At 39.1% G+C, this 17,330-nt stretch overlaps 1 protein-coding gene across 4 annotated transcripts in view; it reads right to left on the bottom strand.

Moving 5' to 3' along the window:
• Positions 1-1,726: 1,726 nt before the first annotated feature.
• The window catches only part of RIC1 (RIC1 homolog, RAB6A GEF complex partner 1), a 143,954-nt gene continuing 128,350 nt past the window's right edge, over positions 1,727-17,330 (bottom strand). For all 4 annotated transcript variants that reach the window (XM_043487202.1, XM_043487205.1, XM_043487204.1 and 1 more), the window contains 9 exons: positions 13,676-13,792; positions 12,474-13,202; positions 10,217-10,375; positions 9,988-10,127; positions 8,087-8,373; positions 6,900-7,091; positions 4,193-4,370; positions 3,851-4,039; positions 1,727-3,037 (listed from right to left, as the gene is read on the bottom strand). In XM_043487202.1, the coding sequence (XP_043343137.1) occupies positions 2,749-3,037; positions 3,851-4,039; positions 4,193-4,370; positions 6,900-7,091; positions 8,087-8,373; positions 9,988-10,127; positions 10,217-10,375; positions 12,474-13,202; positions 13,676-13,792 (2,280 nt within the window). In that variant the 3' untranslated portion in view covers positions 1,727-2,748. The remainder of the gene's footprint in view (positions 3,038-3,850; positions 4,040-4,192; positions 4,371-6,899; positions 7,092-8,086; positions 8,374-9,987; positions 10,128-10,216; positions 10,376-12,473; positions 13,203-13,675; positions 13,793-17,330) is intronic.

The following is a 17,330-nucleotide window of genomic DNA, read 5'->3' as shown; positions in this document are numbered from 1 at the left end:
AGAACCAAAAGTACAAAAACAAATGTTGACAACAGAAACTTGGTTCAAGTTGAACCCTCATCCACTACTAGTGGAAATGCTTTTTTCTTTTAAAATGGTACAGGCACTTTGTAGTACAGTTAAGCATTCCCCACCACACCCCCTCCCCCCAAATTAACCAGTTATCATAACCCAACATTTCCACTCCTAAAGAGAACTGAAAACTTAGGTCCACACAGAAACCTGCATATCAGTGTCATTATGAATGATGGTCCGAGTGGAATCCATCCAAATGTCCCTCAACTGATGAGTAAAGAAATATATCCATAAAATGGTATACCCATATACATTTTAAATATAAATTTCTAGTTATAAGGAAAATTCTAAAAGGTGGAATTATATAATGAAAGTATGATTTTTAATACATACACTTTTTGCTGTTAACTTGATGAATAAACAAAAAGTTCATGTAATGGTTTTATTGCCCTTTACCGAGTTAAAAAAAAAAAAAAATACACATTACAGAAGTAGCAGCAACTTTTAATTACAAGCAAAGGTTGACTACCCCCAAATAACTTCTTGTTTTGGTATCAGCAAATAATTTAAACTTCAAATAGTTATATTGAATATTTAAATTCATTGGTTAAATATGGCTTAAACAGTCAAATACGTGATCCAAACAAGGCAAAATTAAAATATGATTTAAAAAATTAAAGTATATAACAAACTACCAAAGAAAAGTTTTTCTGTAAAGCTGCCAATCTTTTTGCCTTGGGGCCACCTATATCTGTTGGTTGCAAAACAAGTATTTTATACAAGAAAAGTTTCAGTCATGGCATTAACCAGAGGAATACGGTTAACTTAATGGCGTCCTGCTTTTAAGAGAGCAAGATAAACCCAGCAGCACATTAGGATATCTGAAAAGATCATGGCTGTTTACAATGGCGAATCATTTTTATTGACTAAATACTCACACCAAACACAAAAGTAATGCTAGTCCTGTTCTCATAATGGACTAGGACAGGAGAATAATTTCTTCAGTTTCTTGCTGGGCTGCATGGACTCACATGGGAAACATTTTCTATCTTAAGATTCAGGGAAAGGTGGTTTAAAACAAAGGCTTAAATAAACATAGCACCAGAAGGGCCAGGTACCAGTAATCACATATTCCACCCATTCAGGAGTTTTAGTATGTGAAAGTATTGCACTTGTAATATGAAAAGTGAGTGATAAGTAAATTATCAAACTCAGTAATTTAAAACCGTTGATGACTTTTGAACAAACATTTTTCAAATTTGAGTTTCCCTTCAAAGGAAACCTGGCTAGGACAACTAAATCTAGCCATTAATTTTAAAAAGCAAGGATAGAGGACCAAGTTTTATTTCTAAACTGTAATTGCACTATGAGAGGAGAGGCTGTTTTACATAGTGGTATAATTTGGTCCACATCAAATACGTTGTTATAAAAATAAGTTTGTTTTTGTAAAAAATAACATTGCATTCCTTTGTTCAAATTGCACAGTACAAACAAGCTATCTAAATTAATACTGTTATAAGGTAATTGATATACATACAGTGGATATGTGTTTAGTCTGAAGCAACTGAGTCTGCAACTGTGTTTTCATAATGTATGAAAACTAAGATTTAAGTCATATCTAGAAATACATAAAATATTTAAAAAGTTATGATGAAGAATGCATTCTTTACATACTAATTTTTAGTAGCCGTGATAATACAGGATTCAGCAGTCTATTTACATAGAGTTCATTTTTATTCAATTTACAAAAGCAATAAATAAGAAACTACATTAATTTGCACAAAACCTGTTTCATTTCATGATCAGTGTGACCATTTCTGTTACCTTATGACCAAGCCAATAAATCTGTCTTCCTCTATGAAGAGTGCTTATATCTGGAAAGAAGAGCAAGCCCTGTCTTTGTTCTAAGAGTGAGTATCTATAGCCATGCAGAATCCAGCATAAAACCTTACAAATTATAGTACAAGCCCTAAAAATAGGAACAGTGCCTTTGAGTATATTTACACAAAATTATTCACAAAAAGATACGATTCTTTGATACAAAATAGTTTAGTGGTATCTAATAGCATAATTGATAAGAACGCCTCAGGCCTCTGCCTACACTCACCTAGTAGGAACCAAGCTAGACAAAAAGCAGGCACACTGACACAGGTAAATAGCTTCCATCAATTGAGGACCGGGATTAACAGGCTAGAAGAGGAGCATCTTACAGGTACCTGTTATACCGGGGTAGGCATCTATTCAGAGGCCCAATTAGGGAGTCCAGTGCTCTTGATCCAGGGGGCATACAGGTAGCTCAAGTACTTGATGAGCTACAGCAAGCACCTTAGCATTTATTTTTAAAAAGCAGTCTGGAACACACGCTGAACCAGAAAACATAGGAAGCTTTAAGTAGTGAAAAAGTAAGCTCATCTGGGGCAAAACAATCCCTGTGGTTTAAGAGCTACCAATCCTTAAGAAAACCAAAATGTTCGCATGTACATCTGTACAATATTCTGTACAACTTTCCACTGCAGCTTAAAAAAAAACTTTTATGAAAGATGATATTTTTTTTGATATCACATTTTTATGGACTCAAGATTTCATAGAGGAAAAAGTTAAAATTTAATAATACCTTACCAGAGTCTCTGAGCTGTGTTCTCTCCCTGGTTAAATTTTCCAGCTAGGTCACAGTGTCCTCAGCTGCACGCTGATGCTAATTAATACTGCCCGTGGTGATGGTACTCACTGTTGTTAGGACACAGAACAGTCGTAAGTCCCATCTTGAAAAGGTTCCTCCTCCTCTGCTCGCGCTGTGTCCTCTTCTTTCCGGCTGACCAAACTGCTGCCTCCGACCTCGCCCTGGGGGATGCTTCCATGGCCCGAGGAGCTCCTGTTCTCCTCTGCCCGGGGACTAGTCTGTTCAGAAGTCTTACCCACAGTCATCGGCTGGAAGGCTTCAGGCTGGACCTGCTCTTCTGTTATCTCACTAAGCTTCTGCAGGTGTGGCTTAATGATGTTTAAAAATGGCTTATATCCAGGACTAAGCAGAAGAAAAAGGAAATTGGCTCTTATCAGCCACATTCAAAAGGCTCCATGGCATGTTATGGATAGATTCTTACTAAGCATTGATACAGCAGGGTCACTGATGGATTATGGGGTACAGGAGGAGGCACAGAGGTGATAGGAAGGGAAAGGCTTTGAGACGCCAGGGCCCCCATGGATGGGGCTACACGTAATGGGTGAGCATAAACAGCAAAGATGGATATTCTTTATCCAGTACTGCAATTAAAAAGCATATTCTATCATCGTAAACACCATTAATAGGATTTTCAGACTTGAAAAACAGGACCTTCAGAGAACATTTAACCTAAATGAATTTGCCAATTAAGGAAGACTAGACCCAAGTGAGGGAAACCCCAAATCCACAGGTAACTGGTGACAAAGGGGGCAAATTCCAGGCTCTTCTAACTTCCATTCACTATTCTTATTTGGGGCTTGTCAGTAACTGCCATGGAATGTTCAACTCACATGGACCTTAAATTTTTATCTTGTTTTTAGGTTATCATTTTCAATTCCACAGAACTAGAAATCTCAAGTTCCACCCTAGTTCTGAGGTCATTTGTACTGTATTAGTCCTCAGTGACACACATTCACTGACAACAATGGATATGACTCATTTAAAATAACGGTCTAAAACGGTAACTAAAGAAAATAATCTTAAAAATGAATATACAAAAGGAGTTTTTATTTCCAGCAACCTATGAATCTCCAAATAAATGAAACAGAAGTAAGCCTTAATGTGAAAGGGGAGGAGTCTCCAGAGGAAGTCAAGGTAGTGAGCCTAATAACTTACCAATCTGTGGAGGCCCATCGGTCCACAGCATGCAGCCCTGTCTTTATGTTCTGTAACATCTCTCCATCTACCTCTGAAGATTGTATAATAACCAAAATCTGGTTGATTATTGAGGATTCTCTAAGAATCAGGCCTATAACAATGCACCAGTCCAGACATCCTGCCTCCATGAAGATGTGCAGCAAATACCTATATACAGAAGCAGAAACACAGTGACTCATGCTAGGAAGGATCTATGGATGAAGAGAAAGGCAGTCGTTATCAGGAAAGCAGCCTACATACCCAATTTGCCCAAACACCCTGAGGAGGCATTCTATGCTTCCAAAATGCTGAGAAACTCACCGAAGCTGGACCTGGGATTTGTGAGGCCCTTTACTCGCCAACTCCATGGAGATGTGCTCCAGCTCTGACTGGGTTAGACTGAGTGTGGAGAAATTTTCATCCACCATTGTCCAGTCTCCGTCCACCATGGAGCTACTTTCAGTCAAGTCCGTGGCTGAACCAATACTGCATTCATCACCTGATGAAGAATTGTCAAAAGTTACAAAGTAGCTTAATGTATGTGTTCCTTTAATTAAAAATATTAGCTGTCTCTCAAATGTTGCTCCCTTTTTAGGATTTTGAGACCAAAACATTAAATTCACTACTAAAATTCCCATGTTAAATAGTAGAAGATATTAAAAAAAAAATCATTAGAGAGGTAACCAGGCATTATGTGCCATGGAAAAGAAAAATATACTACTACCTATTAAACAGTCTTGCCCACCTCTGGAAACAACAACAAACCTAGCTATAATTTGTTCAAGTCTTTTTTGGGGGAGGGAGGTGCCACACAGCTTGTGGGATTTTAGTTTCCAGGTCTTTGAAGCACTGAGAATACACAGTCCTAACCAATGGACCACCAGAGGATTCCCAATCAAGTCTTTAGATTCAATCACCAATCTACAAGAAATACGGAAACTGTTTAAACCATGAAGATGCAATCAACTAAAATCCAGTCACGAGAAAATCCACAGAAGCAAATCTCTTCAATGAATAAATTGCAAGAAGAAAAAAAAAAGATGGGGAAGGGGAACAAGCACTAAAAATGAAATTTACGAAACATAATCACTGTGTATGAATCTTATTTGGATCTTGATTCAAAGTATTCTTGGGCCTTCCTTGTGGCTCAGCTGGTAAAGAATCCACCTGCAATGCGGGAGACCTGGGGTCGATCCCTGGGGTGGGAAGATCCTCTGAAGAAAGGAAAGGCTACCCACTCCAGTATTCTGACCTGGAGAATCCCATGGACTGTATAGTCCATGGGATTGCAAAGAGTCAGATAAGACTGAGTGACTTTCACTTTCTTTTAAACCACAAAAATATCCTGACATTGTAAAATAGCTGGAATTTGAATACTTACTGGATATTTGATAGTATTAAGGAATTACTGTTAAATTTTTAGAGAGATGTGACATTATTTTTTTTTTTAAAGTCCTTTTAGAAATATATACTGAAACATTCACAAATAAAACATACCATATCTTAGATTTAGTTCAATAATACAGGAAGGAGAAAGTGTTTTATCAACAAATTTATTCATGAGTTGGTAATAACTGAAGTGGGGGTTGGAGGGAAGGTGCCCATTATAGTATTATTTCTCCTTTTACAATATGTTTGAAATGATCTCTTTAAAAAGTTTTCTAAAGAAAAGCAATGATGCCACTCAGGTCCATTAGGATGCTACTATCAACAAAATCATCAAAGAAGTGTTGGCGAGGACGTGGCAAAACTGGAATTCCTGCCAGTGCTGATAGGAATGTAAAGTGGGGCTGCTGCTATGAGGAAAAAGTTGAAAATAGAATTACCACATGAGCTGACAATCCCTAGAAGAATTGAAAACGGTCTCAAAGAGACTTCCCATATTCACAGTACTCCCCTGTTTGCAGCATAATTCACAATAACCAAAAGGTGGAAGCCATGCAAGTGGCCACTGATGAATGGATAAACAAAATGTGGTCTGAACACACAATTGAATATTGCCAAACCCAAAAAAGGAAGGAAATTCCCATGCATGCTACAACAAGGATGAACTTTGAGAACATTATCTAAGTGGAATAAGCCAGACAAAAAAAGACAATTACACAGGGACAGAAAATAGAATGTAGTTGCCCAGAGTTGGGGGAGGGAGAGATAGGGAGTTTTCTTTAATGGGTATAAAGTTTTGCTTTTGCAACATAAAAAAGAGTTTTGCGGGTTGGTTGCCCAAGAATATAAATGAACTGTACACTTAAAAATCCTTAAGGTAGTAAATTTCACATGTATTCTACTACAATAAAGGAAGCCATGACTTCTATATGCCTCCCTACATAGCAGCAGCTCAGGTGAGTGATCACATACTGAAAATCAAACATCAGGTGAACGCCAGGCCATTAAAAACCTGCAGAAAATCAGGTCAGTTGCTGCTTAAGTTCTTACATAAACCTAAACAACATAAATCACTTTAAAGCTTCTTCAACTTGTAATTCACCTATTACTATAATTGCAGAAGACACACATTTTTTTGGTAAAGGGACAGTAATATCTTAGGCTTTGAAGGCTGAGGTGCAAAATTAAGCGTATCATGCAGGAATTTACAAGAGAAAAAAATTTTCCTGTAATTTTTTACAGCTGAAATAAAAAACAGAAAATAATTGGTAACAATTTTTTACAATACAGGTGCACCTATGAGAAGAATGGAATTCTTTACACATGGATAAAGTTTAGTTTACTTGAGGTTCAAAGTTAGTGTTTCTGTATCATCAAAATTGATTACAAAGGTTCATTTATTAGTGTTTAGCTGTTGTGAGGTTTTACCTGTTTCATTTATGTAAAACAAACACGGCAAAGTGTATAATCAAGGTCATTTTGGCCTTGTGCTAGTAACTATTCACCTCTCCAGCAGATACTAATGCTAATTCTCAAGGACACATCTTGAAATGAGTGAAACTCTCTCTGAAATGCTAAATATGGCATATAAACTTTCCTCCAAAGAAACTAATGAGGAGCTAGGATTTAAAATGATATCTACCTTTATTAGATAAAGGTGACAGGAAGGCATCTTGCATCTGTGGCCCGTGAGATGAAGCTGTGTCTATTTCTTGATGAGCAGGGCCAATGTTGCTGAGCCAGCTCTGACTTCGTTGGACGTTAGAGACGCCAGCATCTATCTCGAGGTTTAAAAATGGGTCAGTTGACTGTGACTTTAACAGCTGCTCTCCCACTGCAAGGTAGGAAACAAAGAAAAAAAAAAAGGGAATTAAAGGCACACACTGCTAATTCCAATTCAGTTATTTCAGCTTCTCTTCCCCCACCAACCCCAAATACTAAAAGTTCAAAGCCAATTAATGTCCCTACACAGCATCACCCATCCATGAACCAGGGAAGTTGGACTGGAACAGAATGGACTGACTAGATAATGCCACCCAGCAGTCATCTTCTATCATTGTTTAACTTACCAGAAACTAGGCAAAACCTTATTCATCCTTAAATGATTTTCCTTGGTTTTAAGATGACATGAAACTTCCAAATGCCATAATAAAAAGGTTTTTGTTTGAATTTTCGTAAGTAATAATAACCTGAACTAAAAAACCTAAAAATTTTTTTTTACCAAAATACAGTTCACTTTGCCCTCTCCAAATTTAGAAGATGGCCCAAGCTCTCAAAGACCTATTTTTACCATTTCTCTGGAATGAATCCTGTCAGGTAAGTCACAATTTAGCTTATTTTGAGATCTGGGACTAACCAATGCCAAAGTGAAAGTGAAAGTCGCTCAGTCGTGTCCGACTCTTTGCGACCCCATGGGCTATACAGTCCATGGAATTCTCCAGGCCACAATAATGGAGTGGGTAGCTGTTCCCTTCTCCAGATTTTCCTGACCCAGGAATTGAACCAGGGTCTCCTGCATTGCAGGAAACTTCCTACAAAAAAAACAAGTGTGGTAGCTTCTATCTCAGTCATGCTCAACTTGTTGATAATCTGAGAAAACAACTGGTTGGATTTATAAATTAAACTTCAAAGTCCTAAGACCTAGAGACACATGATCTAGTTTTATTTACATTCTTAGTCAAATGGTGGATGTTCCAACTGATCTACAAAAAGTCAGCTTTTATCTAAGCTTGGAATGAAAAGACTTCCTTGAATATCAACTAATAGAAAAATGTCTAAACATTTGGAGCAAATACAATTCTTTTCTAAACAACACGAAGCCTGTATCACCTGTTCGGTATTTTCCGTTTCTGAAAGGAGAACTGACAGAAGCAGCTGGGGTGATGGGAAGTGGCCAAAGGAAATCTTTGTGGAGCCTCTTCAGGGCCAACACGAAGTTGTCTACTCGGGCAGCACGGGTACGCTCCCTGCACAGCCAACTAATGAGTTCAAAGCCCAACTGGGCTGCAAAGCAGCCGAGATCCTTTAGCCGAACTTCTTCTAAGAGACGCCGAGCGTGTCTCCAGAGCATCATATCAATATACATGTTCTCAGCACAGTCACTGTCTTTGCTCCATCTGTAAGTGGGAACACAAGTAAGCTACAGAACAATCTTCACATACTTCTTATGAAGTAGCACTGAAAATGCTGACAAGGAGGTAAGAGATTTGAGGGAAGAGGAAGATCAAGTATCAGAGCTTCTCCATGCGATAGCACACCTGTTGAGCAATAGCTGGAACACAGAAAGCAGCCTCTTAAACATGTCTGTAAAATAAAAGTACAGAATAAAAAACAAACAGGAGACTGACAAAGCCAAACCAGGAAGAGGATAGTGACTGGATGAGGTAAAGAAAGGAAGCGAATAAATGCTGTATTTGGAAAGAGGGAAGGAGATCAGATCAAGAAGACTAAAGAAGCAAAGTGAAATGTAGTCTCTTAATGTGAGACATAGACACATAAGAAAAAAACAGATTTTAAAAAATGAATGACTAAATATCGTCTATCATCCCTTACTCCTATGAACTGATGTGTCACCACTGGTTTGGTACCAGGGTGATGGGGTGCCTTCAGAGGGCAGTACTGGAGCAGGACTACCTGCATTCTGAACTTGGCTCTGCCACCCAGTTTTGTGAATATAAAGCAAGTTTATTTTTCTGGGCCTCTGTTTTTCACCTGTATAATGTGGATAACAGTATATTTACCCATATGGAGCTGTTACTGAAAAACCTGTACACGGAAATGTTTGAATTGTGCCTGGCGTGCAGTGAGCACTTAGTATATATTAAACACCACTTGCATTCAGGGTACAGTGAGTAGCTACTGTTTGCCTGGCAACTGTTTTATAGTCTTTCACGGTTGCATTTAACTTGTTTATGGCGTGTGTGTGTGTTTGCCTGGCAACTGTTTTACAGTCTTTCACAGGTGCATTTAACTTGTTTATGGTGTGTGTGTGTGTTGGGAATGCAGGTCTATTAATGGCTCTGATAAGAAAAAGCTGCAAAACATCACAATACAAATATTCAGGAAGCTGTCATTCTGTGTCAGGCGCTGTAGTTAAGAATATACACGGAATATAAAGAAAGGACTGAGGAGAGAAAGAAACCAAGAGCCAAGACCACATAACAACACAGGAAGGAACACAAGGACCTCACAAAATAGGAAAATTTATTTTACAATGTTCAGCATGAGTTCAGAGCTACCCTTCAGGGCATTATAACCCATCTACGTGTAATGCAGGTTTCAGGCTCCAGGATACACTTTTTTGGCATGAACTGTTTAATGACTTCTCCACTCAAAAGAGTCACAAGAGAGTCAAGTACATGAGGACTAAAATTTTCTTTTTGTCAAAAGGTACACTGGGAAAGAAGGAGAAAACTGTTGACTGTAAGAAGGCTTTTGAATTATTTGCAGATCTATCTTCTTTTTTTTCTGGTCCTGTATTATTAGAGGTAATTTAATGTCAGTCACATTTAGAAGGGGCACATCAAGACCTATTCTAGTATAAAGGGCAAAAACTGTACAAAGAATAAAGAAGTGAATTTAGGAGAAAGAAAAAAGGGAAGCCTTTGGGGAATGTAAAAAGGAATTGCAATCGGATCAAATAGTTTTTTCCTAAGATCCAATTTTACAAATACTCTGAAATGCAATGTGTTATAGAATGCCCTAAAAGTAACAGTTCTTCATTCTTTTACCTTTTTCCAGAAGGACCAGATGGCATACTTAGTGTTTTCTGTAAGCTGAATTTACTAGCAGGAACACTGTCAGCTGACTGGGATAAACTGATGCTTCGATTCCTGAAGAACTCAAATCCACCACCACTTGAACTGGGTTCCTGTGATCACACACAAGGTGCACAGTATGGTTAGAGGAGATGCCACGTGGGTGTGTGGCCGAGCAAAGCTGCGTGATTCTTCACCTAACCTGAGCTGTAGGTGTGGATGGGGGCGTCTCAGATTCTCCAGAGCCAATGGCTTTCAGAAATCGAATCATGTGTCGACACAGGTCCCACTTGCCTTGTTCCAGGGCTGTGTTGAAAAGAAGGGTGGCATGTTGCCTACTTACTGCTGGAACTTCCATGTTCTAGAAAAACAACCAAGAATTCCTTTTATACTGCAAATTATTTGAGAAGATATGAGTAATTCTCTATCTCCACACTTCCCTAAACCCAGACAAGTAATGCAGATATAGCACTGTAAGGAATAATTTACTAGTAAAATCAAAAGAAGCATTAAAAAGTACCATACAAGAAAAAGTGAGGCAAATATTTCCCTGGTGTAATATAATTTATGATTTCTTGCACTCCCATTAGTGCCAGATATCTTAAACTTTACATACATTCTTTCTTTTCATTTCTCCTAGTGACTCTCAAAAAAGGTATATCATTCTCATTTTACAGATGAGAAAACTAAGTTAAACAACTTGTTGAAATTATGCATTTAAAACTAATTAAAAATTGTAATTGCATGGCAATGCAGAGTGTAGAAATAGAAGCACAGGATAAAAAGGTAAATAGTATCTCAGTATTAATATGAAAATTAGTTTGATTCTGAAGTCTTCCGGAATATGTCTCGGAAATCCCCACAATTCTGTAGACCACACATTGAGAATCCTCTGCCCTCAAGAGTGTTAGAAATCCAAAATGAAAGAAATCTGGTTGCCAAAAACAGGACTGTTAGATGAGAGAGAAATAAAAATATATGTTCTAAACAAAGAAATAACTTGTTGAAGATCATAAGAAAAGCAGGAGTAATAAATCTGTCTTTCTGACTCCAAAAAAGCTCTGGTCTATGTCCTGTGACAGAGCTTTCTGAGGATGTGACTTAATAAAAAACTTTGCTTTGGGCAACAGTATATAGTACTGCTACACAATGGGCATCCACAGTGGTTCTTTCACAGATTTAATCTTGCTGCTTGCCCTGGCCGTCATGGAGAGGCACCTAACAGGTAAGTTCAACTATAATTATTTATCTGTCAGTCACAACTTAGGAATCCTGATAAAGTTTCTAATTCCATTGCTTGGGAGATCACTGAAATCTAAGCAGTGACCTAAATTAAACAAACAAACAAAAAACTGCATTTATCTTGTTTCTGTTTTTATGATTGTGTGGCCTTTTAAGAATAGCCAGAATCTCAGGGCCACTCACCTTCTGCCACAATATCTCCTCTGACTTCAGTCAGCTGTCATGAAGCAAATAAGCTGACAGGAAAACTGCTTCAGGCAGAATCTCAAACCAGGTTTATGGTTAGCTTCTTTAAACAATAAAAACAACTCTGCAGTAATTTGAAAGAACTTTCACCTCTCAGCAATTCCATGGTACAAGGAGAGAAATTATTGTGGAGGGCTCAGATAAACCCACTAATATTCAAAATAATTATTTACTAGTATGTTTCTTATATAATATTTTGATAATCTTATCTAATATGTGAATATTATTATGTATTATAATGCATTATATGTATATACATACATGGGCTTCCCTGGTGGCTGAGACAGTGGAGAATCTGCCTGCAATGTGGGAGACCTGGGTTCGACCCCTGAGTTGGGAAGATCCCCTGGAGGAGGGCATGGCAATCCACTCCAGCCTGGAGAATTCCCATGGACAGAGGAGCTTGGGCTATAGTCCATGGAGTCACAAAGAGTCTGACACAACTGAGCGACTAAGCACAGTGTACATACCTATATGTATACATAGAAGACATTCCTTTAATATTATTCAAAATAATACTGTAAACTCATTAATTTGTTTTAGGCCTATTTATGGAAAAACAGGATTTAAAAAAAAAAAAACCCAACCTTGCAATGCTGCTTTTTAATAGTAATTTTCTGCCATCATATACTAAGTTTGAGTTCTTTAAAAAAGTAAAGATAAAAACTGAACAGAAAACTTGACTCTAACAGTTCTTTTTTTTCTATTTAGTATTTGTTTATTTGGCTGCACCAAGTCTCAGCTGCAGCACGTGGACTCTTTAGCTGCAGCACACAGGATCCAGATCCCTGAGACAGGGACTGAACCCAGACCCCCTGCACTGGGCGGTTGGAGTCTTAACCACCGGACCACCAGGGAAGTGCCTGTACTAGTTCTTTAATCACGATCACAGTGCCAACCAAGGACATTTGCTTTCTTTTTCCTCTAGGTTTATGCTAATTCTTATACATTTACAAGAAGAGAATTGTTACCTGTAAGATAATAAGGTAAGACGCAGCAGTATCTAAATCCTGAGCCATCAAACATTCTTCAAACAAGTCCTTGGGGTTTCCAACAGCTGCAAACAGGTAGTTCCACAGGGCATACTCAGTCTTCCTGGCACAGTGAACAACTGTCTGCAGGAAGAGGGGGAACTCGGTGATAAATTTTGCCACCGTGGGAAGCAGAGGGTCGGGAATGGGCTCCCGTGAGGTAGCTTCTTCTTCCAGCACTTCATGGAGCATGAGCTCCAGCACGTGGGGAAAGTAAGGTAGCGCAGCACAGGACTGGGCTAAGAGCAGAGCTTGCTCCCCGAGGTTCCTCACCAGCAGCTGACGCAAAATGTGATGGAGGTAGATCTGAGAGGTTCTCTCCACGACACAGAAAGGGAAGAGCACCTCCAGCTGTTCCCTAGCACTGTTCCGAGAATACAGAGAATCGTAGAGCAGAGTGTCGTTGACAGCACCAAGGACTAATGCATCTTCAAACAGAACAGCCAGGGGGTAGATATTTATGTGAAAAGGTAGCATGATCCGCTGGGACAAGAAGGAATGGGGCTTGCGGTGATCCCTGGGGAAAAGAGGGAGCCAGACTTTCATCCCGGCACCACCACAGCTCAGCCAGAGGGCCTCCAACAGGTGACGCTTCTGTTTATTTGCGCGACACGTGGTCCAGACATTTTCAACAGACTGGGCTAGTACAACAGGAGGACAGAAGGGCAACTGGAGAAGAAGAGACTGAAATCAGTTCTTTTCCCATTTAATTTGTAGATGAAGTTTTTCTAGGTACTAGTTTCTCAAGTCTTTCAAAATGATAGTATAAATTCTGGGGAGAATTAGAGGAATCTGTTTAAAGTTAATAACACTGCCCTGCCTTTCAAAGTAAATGTACTTAAATCTAAAAACAAAACAACCCCCCTCCCTCAAGGAACTTCACCAATTTATCCTGTTTTTCCATTAGAATTATTCCAAACAATAACCCCTAACCAGTAACATCTGGCATACAGAACATTTTATTATCATTTTAGGGTCTTATTCTCCACTTTTCACAGTCTTGTATCCAAAGGCTTACAACTAATTTTATATACTTTCTCAGTATCCAAATCACAAGACAACACTCTGCTCTTAAATTCTTTTATTCCCTCATCTTTCTCCCAGACATTCTTTATATTTTAAGTGACTTGCATTTAACTCACAAGTTTCCTTTGGTTAGGGTTGCTGTCCTTCTCTCGGATCTGAGGGCCGGACCTGTCCCTTTGCATCATGATGAGCTGTCCTGCCAGATTTAGCATAATGCTCTCTGCATCACGAGCCTGAAAGGAAAATAATTGGATTCATATGAATTAACAGGTATATTTTCAGCATTTCCCCCGCCAAAGCATAATGCTTACAGGTTAAATGAACAATACTGAGTGTGTATTATGGTCAGTCATTCTGTTAGACTCTGTTGGAGTCAAGGAGCTGTCTGGCTCCAGTAGTACAAGCTTAACACAATGCAATTAATAATTAATTAGTGAAAAAGTGAATTCAAATTGATGGCAGAGTTGAATTACCCTGAAAAAACTAAGAGACTTCCAGAAATTCATAAATGTGAGACATTGCTTCAGTGACCTGGTTGGCATAGCTAGAGAAGGCTTAAGGATGAAGTGGGACTTGAAGGGTGAGGATGACATACATGGGTGGGAGAAAAACACTTGGTATTTTAGTTGAAGAATGAAATATAAATGACACAAGAAGATAAAATAGTTGTACTGGGAAAGTGAGAACAATCTGGCTAGATTAGGGGTATTACGAGAAAAAATACTGATGGTAATAGACCTTCAAGGAGGGCTTGGAAAGTCAAGTAAAAATATATCAGGAAATAAGCCACTATTTATGGTCCTTGAATAAAAGACTTATTAAAAATTCTTGAGTTATTCAGGATGGATGACTGAGCAGAGGAAGATATCATGGGTGGTGACTTCAGAAATGAAGTAAATAGTCTGCGTTTTATTAAGGAAAATGTCAATCAAACCCTAAAGTAGAAAACCTAGGACTCCCAGCTTTAAGTTTGAGAAGCACTGCTTTAAAGTTTATTTTCGGCTATCAAGTCATTTTCACTTGTAAAGAGGAAGAACATTTTGATTAAAACAAACCAAAAGCTTACTTGTAGTCTAGACATGAAGGGTAAAAAAACAAAGCTGAGTCAAAGATGATTTCAGAGTGCTGAATCTAGGTGAGGTGCTAGAGAAGTTGTGGTCTTCATGGACAGAAGTTAGAAGGAGATAATAACTTAGGAAAGGGAATCTGAAGAGTTTCCTTTCAGTTTAGTTCAGTTGCTCAGTCCTGTCCGACTCTTTGCGACCCCATGAACCGCAGCATGCCATGCCTCCCTGTCCATCACCAACTCCCGGAGTCCACCCAAACCCATGTCCATTGTGTTGGTGATGCCATCCAACCATCTCATCCTCTGTTGTCCCCTTCTCTTCCTGCCCTCAATCTTTCCCAGCATCAGGGTCTTTTCAAATGAGTCAGCTCTTCACATCAGCTGGCCAAAGTATTGGAGTTTCAGCTTCAATACCAGTCCTTCCAATGAACACCCAGGACTGATCTCCTTTAGGATGGACTGGTTGGATCTCCTTGCAGTCCAAGGGACTCTCAAGAGTCTTCTCCAACACCACAGTTCAAAAGCATCAATTCTTCGGTGCTCAGCCTTATAGTCCAACTCTCACATCCATACATGACCACTGGAAAAACCACAGCCTTGACTAGATGGACCTTTGTTGACAAAGTAATGTCTCTGCTTTTTAATATGCTATCCAGGTTGGTCATAACTTTCCTTCCAAAGAGCAAGCGTCTTTTAATTTCCTGGCTGCAGTCACCATCCACAGTGATTTTGGAGCCCAGAAAAATAAAGTCAGCCGCTGTTTCCCCATCTATTTGCCATGAAGTGATTCATTCTTTCATCAAGAGGCTCTTTAGTTCTTCTTCACTTTCTGCCATAAGGGTGGTGTCATCTGCATATCTGAGGTTATTGATATTTCTCCCGGCAATCTTGATTCCAGCTTGTGCTTCCTCCAGCCCAGCGTTTCTCATGATGTACTCTGCATATAAGTTCACTGCCCATTAAATTAGAAAGAATCTTAAGACTTCCAGATAAAAATGTGAGAGATGACTAAACTGGAGATGAATACCAGAATCATTGAACTATAATAATAAGGCTGGTAAACTGAAGGAAACAGATGAATTTTCTGAAGCAAAGTATATGGGAGCAACAGAGCAGAGGGCCGCTGGCTAAGCTTTTGAAGGCAAGAAGAGAAACAAAGCATGATGCCACTAACCAAAGAAGGAAAGAGTTTTAGGAAGGATGATTATTAAGATGACATGGATTGTGTCCTAGCTTTGACTCCCGCTGGCTGGATGAATTTAAGCTCCAATATCATTTTGGGTTCAGTCAGGAAAACAACCATCACCCTATGTATTCTACTTGAAAAAATAATCAGATATATGAAATGCTCATTTGTACCACTCTAAGACACAAGAGATTGTGTGTAAAGAAATGGCAAAAGGGTGCTGAATACTCATGGACTTTGTCACTCATTTTTGCTCTATATCATCTAGGTAGGTAATAAGCATGTTAATTTAAAAAGCGGGAATTTGAAAAATTACTCCCACAAAAATCTGTAAGCAACTGTCACAAAGCTCAAGAATTTTACTTGGAAATGAGTCTTCCATTCCCGAGTTAGCACATAAACTAAAAATTTGAACATCTGTCCATAACATATGAGAAACAGTAAATAACTTAAGAGTCAGGAGAAGGAAAAATGGAATTGAAAAGCTGTGTGAGAATTATAAGAAATAGAGAGGAGAGGAAACCGAACATGCAATCCCAAGAATCAAACAGTATACTGTTTGGAGACTGGCATAGGGCTTCCCTGGTAGCTCAGATGGTAAGAATCTGCCTGCAATGCAGGAGACCCAGGTTTAATCCCTGGGTTGGGAAGATTACCTAGAGAAGGGAATAGCAATCCACTCCAGCATTCTTGCCTGGAGAATTCCATGGACAGAGGAGCCTGATGAGCTACAGTCTGTGGGGTCATGAAGAGTCAGACATGACTGAGTGACTAACACACACACTCCACACTCCCACAGTGAGAACTCCTCAAATACTTCCAAAAACCCGAAGAACATTCACTGCAGTTCTCTAAAATATGTTAATGTTCATAATGACCATTTTTAAGTTTTCAGATAGTAAATTCACCACTGTATTTTATACTATTTCATTAAAAAAAAAAAAAACAGGGCTTCCCTGGTGACTCAGTGGTAAAAACTTTGCTTGCCAATGCAAGACAAGGGTTCGATCTCTGGTCTGGGAAAAATCCCACATGCCCCACACAGCAACCGAGCCTGTGCTCTAGAACCTTGGAGCTGCATCTACTGAAGCCCACACACCCTAGAGCCAGTGCTCTGCAACAAGAGAAGCCATCGCACTGAGGAGCCTGTGCACTGCAATTAGAGTAGTCCCCGCTTGCCACAGCCAGAGAAAAGTCTGCTCAGCAATGAACAACCAGCACAGAAAAAAAAAAACCCCACAAAATTCTCTATTTTTCCCTTCAGCTCTATCCACGCAGTCAACATTTTTTACTGATAATATCATAGTACATAAGGACAGGTGACCATTACAGCCCTCTCAAGCAACTTTGATGAACTTTTCAGAAACTGAGTGTAACATAAAAGCTGGGACCACATGTATCCTCAAGGTCCTAAATCTGAAGGAACCCAAGAAACCATCTCTTACCCTAAAAAATCCCTGGTAGGTAATTCTCATTGGAGCTTCAGAGACAAGGAGCTCACCTGTCTCCTGAGAGAGGC

Source organism: Cervus canadensis, chromosome 14, assembly GCF_019320065.1.
Source record: "Cervus canadensis isolate Bull #8, Minnesota chromosome 14, ASM1932006v1, whole genome shotgun sequence".
Taxonomy (NCBI): Eukaryota; Metazoa; Chordata; class Mammalia; order Artiodactyla; family Cervidae; genus Cervus; species Cervus canadensis.
The sequence above is the reverse complement of the archived record's forward strand: the minus strand, read 5'-3'. Positions and strand labels throughout refer to the sequence as shown.